Source organism: Eretmochelys imbricata, chromosome 23 (genome assembly GCF_965152235.1).
Source record: "Eretmochelys imbricata isolate rEreImb1 chromosome 23, rEreImb1.hap1, whole genome shotgun sequence".
Lineage (NCBI taxonomy): Eukaryota > Metazoa > Chordata > Testudines > Cheloniidae > Eretmochelys > Eretmochelys imbricata.
The window spans coordinates 1,947,134-1,951,404 of NC_135594.1; the positions used below are offsets into that span (position 1 = coordinate 1,947,134).

Here is a 4,271-nt window from a genome sequence, read left to right on the forward strand (position 1 = left end):
AGCCGGTGGCCAGTCTGCAGCGGAGCTGGCCCAGGAAGCGGGAGAGAAACCTGCCCCCCCGCACCCCCCCGGCCGGCTTCCCACGCCCCAGGGGGTGGCGCAGATTCCCGGGGCTCCCCAGCGCCGCCCGGCCCAGCTCCGAGTCCCTCACCAAAGCCCCGGGGAGCGATGGGAGCTCATGGACCCGGGCAGCTGGGCTGGGTAGATGTGGACGGGGAGAGGAGTGGGGTCTAGTGGTTAGAGCAGGACTCCTGGGTTCCATTCGCAGGTTTACCACTGACTTACACCAGGGGCTCCGGCCCCTCCCTTTCCCCTCTCCGTGACTCAGTTTCCCCCCTCAGCCCGCAGCGGCGGCACCAGCTTGCTTCTGGGCGGGCGGGGACTGGAGGCCAAATTCATCCCAGCGCCCTGTGCCGCTCCCCGCGGGCGCCAGATACCGCCCCCCCCCCCAGGACTCAGCGCGTCCTTCCCTGCACCTCCCCCGAGCCCTCCGCCTCCTGCCGCCCCGACCCCACCGCCCGGCTGCTCCTTAGGGCCCCGCCCGCCCTCCTGCCCCCCAGAAGCGGCGGAGCAAATCGGCAGCCGGCTGCAGGAGCGAGAAGATTGGCACAAAACCGGCAGCCGGGCGGGGAGGAGAAGCCCCAGCCGGGAACAGCGGCGGGAGAGGGGCAGGACCTCGGCTGAAGGGGGCATGGGACGGGGGGGCTGGCAGGGCGGCTAGGACTTGCTCGCCCAGGGACCCATCCACCCTGGTATCCCGGTTAGGGGAGGGGGAGGTTTCTGCGTCCACCCAGAGCCCGGCCCACGTGGCGGATCCAGGCTCTCGGCAGGCAGCCGGGGGGGGGCGGAGGGGGGGGCGGCATCTCGGCAGGGTTGGACCGAAGGTTTGGTTTGCAGGGGGCGCGAAGGGCCCCCGTGAAATGTGCGCTCCGGGGCAGGGGCCGGCTGCCGGAGATCATGGGCGACTCTGCGCGGCTTAGAGAACAGCTTCCCTTCCCTGGGGGGGCCCTGCAAGCAGCCGGTCTAACTCTGCGCGAAAGCAGCTCCAGCCCCCTCCAGGCAGCCGCCAGCGAAAGGCGCTGGGCGAGGCAGGGACCCACTGTTGCAACGAATGGTCTAATCGGCACCTGGGCTCCCAGCATCAAGACCCAGGGCTCTTTGCTTCGGCCAGGCAGGGGTTCCCCAGGTGGCAGAATAACGCCCCAAATGTCTCTTCCTCTCCTGGAGCAGCTGGACTTTGTCCAGGCCCCTGGGGTCTCTGGGAGGGAAGTGGGGTCTAGTGGTTAGTGCAGGAGGCTGGCAGCCAGGACTTCTGGGTCCCTTGGCCAGCTCTGCGAGGCCTTCCCCTTGTGTGTCATAGGGACAACGCTCCTCGCGTCCTCGCGCGCCGGGGAGAACAGCCTGGCACCGCTGCCAGCGGAGGGAGCCGCTCCTCCTGCTCCAGCCTGGGAGTCTCCTTTTTTTGTGCCCCTACAGATTCATCGTGTTTATCCCTTACTTCCCCCCACCAGGTGACCTGGGAGCCCAAGACCCCGCCGGACGCCCTGCCGGAGCAGGGATCTCCCCCCGCCTCATGGAGAACAGCCACGAACTACAGCGCCCGCTGCTGGCCAAACCCTCCGGGGGCGCCCTGGCTGGGGAGGCGCGGCGGGAACACCCCGGCTTCTTCTCTCGGCCCGGCTGGAGGCGCCTGCCCCCGCCACCCCCCGAGCTGGCCCAGCAGCTGCTGGACGCAGGGACCCTGCAGAGGACAGTGGAGCCGCTGGGCAGCCCCGAGCCGGCCCCCCCCCTGGGCTCCACATGGAAGACCGGGGAGCCCCCCAGCTGGAGGAAGCAGGGGTACTGCGAGACGGCTTTTGGGGAGCCGGCCGAGCGCCCCAAGAAGCTCTGCCTGGAGAAGGACATTCACACGGTCTGCTGCGAAGTGGGGGACGGAGAGCTGCTGCCTGAGTTCGAGGTGAGGGGGGGCTGGGAACCCAGGCGTCCGGCTGAGCCCTGCCAGCAGCTGGAGGGCACTGGCCTGGGGGACGAATCACTAGCCACCTGCTATCGCTCCGTGAGCTCCAGGGACTGGCTCACGAGCCCGGTCAGTAAATCAGTGGCCTGCAGTGGGGCTGGTCACAGTCCACACTATCCCGGAGGGTCTTTGGGGTTCCCTGCTCGCCGGGTCTGGGGAGCAGTACCGGGTTAACAATGGCACGAGTGGGGCCCCTGGGACTGGTGCAGAAGCCTGGCCAGTCTCAGTCAGTTGTGGGGGGGACAGTGTGGGGGGCGTGGCTGGGCCCCTTCAGGCAAGTGGGTCCTGAGGGACCCGGGCCGGGGCAGGCCCTGGCCTGGCTGATCGCGCCACTCCGGAGTCGGTGGGTGTTGGGTGGGGGGGCCGGGGCTGCGTGACGCGGCCTGGGCCTGCCCCCGAGGGGAAGGGGCAGGCTGGCAGCACGGGGCCGGGCAGGCCACTGTGCGTCTGGCAACTGCCAGTTTGTAAATAGTGCCCTGGTGCTGGGCTGGGCGGAGGGGGGCGACCCCTTCCATGCCCCATTGCCCCGGCTGGCCCCTCGCTCTGGGGACCAACCCCGCCCCCCACCGCGCCATGCACCATTGCCCACATGGGGGCCCACAAATGGTTAATCTGGCCCTGCCCAGGAGCGTCCAACCAGGCCCTCACCACAGGGCTGAGCTCCGTAGCCCGGGGACCCTGCCCTGCAGCCGAGGGGGCCTAGACTCAGGGTTCAGAGCTCTGCTCCTCTGATGCAGAGGTGTAGCTGGGAGCCAGGACTCCTGGGTTCTCTCCCCAGCTCTGGGAGTGGAGTGGGGGCTAGTAGTCAGAGCAGGGGGCTGGGAGCCAGGACTCCTCGGTTCTATTCCTGGCTCAGGGAGGGGAGTGGGGACTGGTGGTCAGAGCAGGGGGCTGGGAGCCAGGACTCCTGGGTTCTATTCCTAGCTCAGGGAGGGGAGTGGGGGCTGGTGGTCAGAGCAGGGGGCTGGGAGCCAGGACTCCTGGGGTCAACCCTGGCGGCCAGGGGAGCGCACTCCCCCCACCCCCTGATCTGGATTCCCCCCCCCCCAAAATCCTCCCCCCCAGAACGACTCGGCGAGCGAGAGTGAGAGCGACAGCGACTTCGGCCTGATGCTGCCGCAGGATCACCTGGGCCTGGCCGTGTTCTCCATGCTCTGCTGCTTCTGGCCCCTGGGCATCGCCGCCTTCCACCTGTCCCAGAAGGTGAGCGGGGCAGGGACAGGAGCGGCCCACCCGGGAGACGAGTTTGCTGGGCCTCCACCTAGCCCCTCCCCTCCCCTCCCCCCCTGCAGTAAAATCTGGACAATTTGCATACATTATGGGAGATATTTGCATAACTTCCTCTGCCCCCCCAAAACTGGTCCAGTCCCTCAGGGGGCTCCCAACCCCACACAGGGCACTGTCACAGTGCCCACCCCCGGCCCCCCCATCCCCAGAGCTTGGGGGGGGTCAGGGCAGAAGGGGCACTGCGTGGCACATAGGGCCTATGGGGTGAGAGGATCTGGCCTGGGAATGGGGCGGGGGGTGTCTCAGGGTACCCAGCTGTGGACTGGGGCCCAGGCTGGGGCTGGATCAGGGTACCCGGTGGGGCAGGGGGCAGATGGCGGGGGGATCTAAAGCATACGGGAGGTGTGGGGGGGGCGTCATGGGGTATCCAGCCAGGGGTGGGGTTATCCATGGGGGGGTGTCTCGGGGGGGGAGGTCTCAGGGGATTCCTCCTCCCCCCTCTAACCGGCTCTCCCCTCCCCCAGACCAACAAGGCCTCGGCCGAGGGCGATTTCCCGGGGGCGCGGGCGGCCTCGCGTCGGACCTTCGCGCTGGCCGTGCTCTCCATCCTGCTCGGTGTCTGCACCTACTTGGGGGCCGTGGTGGTGCTCATCGCTCACCTGTCCGACAAGGGCCCCCCCTAGCGCCCCCGGGGGACGGACAGACGGGGGCCGGCCCAGCTGCCGCGGGCTCCCTGCACACGCCCGAGCCCAGCGCCGCGGGGATGGAGGCCAGCAGAGAGAATTGGACTAGCAGTTCCCTCCCCCGCCACCAGAGACATGGGCCCGGACGCCTGGGTTCACCAGGAGCAGGGTTTGGGAGCCTGGTTCGTGGTGACCGACCAGACCCACTTCCTTCCTTCCTCCTTCACTGCACCCCCAAACTGTATCCCCATTTTGTATGTCCCCCACCCCCCAGCCTTCCACTCAGGGTTGCGATCAGTCCGACGGGGGCGCCCTACCCAGTAAAGGCCCCATCCACTTTGCCC

The 4,271-nt window shown here is 68.6% G+C and overlaps 1 protein-coding gene across 1 annotated transcript; it reads left to right on the forward strand.

Moving 5' to 3' along the window:
* Positions 1-1,573: 1,573 nt before the first annotated feature.
* TMEM91 (transmembrane protein 91) lies at positions 1,574-3,927 on the forward strand. Its single transcript, XM_077840152.1, has 3 exons — positions 1,574-1,957; positions 3,083-3,220; positions 3,769-3,927. The coding sequence occupies exons 1-3, from the start codon at positions 1,574-1,576 to the stop codon at positions 3,925-3,927; spliced, it is 681 nt and encodes a 226-aa protein (XP_077696278.1).
* The last annotated feature ends 344 nt before the right edge of the window (positions 3,928-4,271 follow it).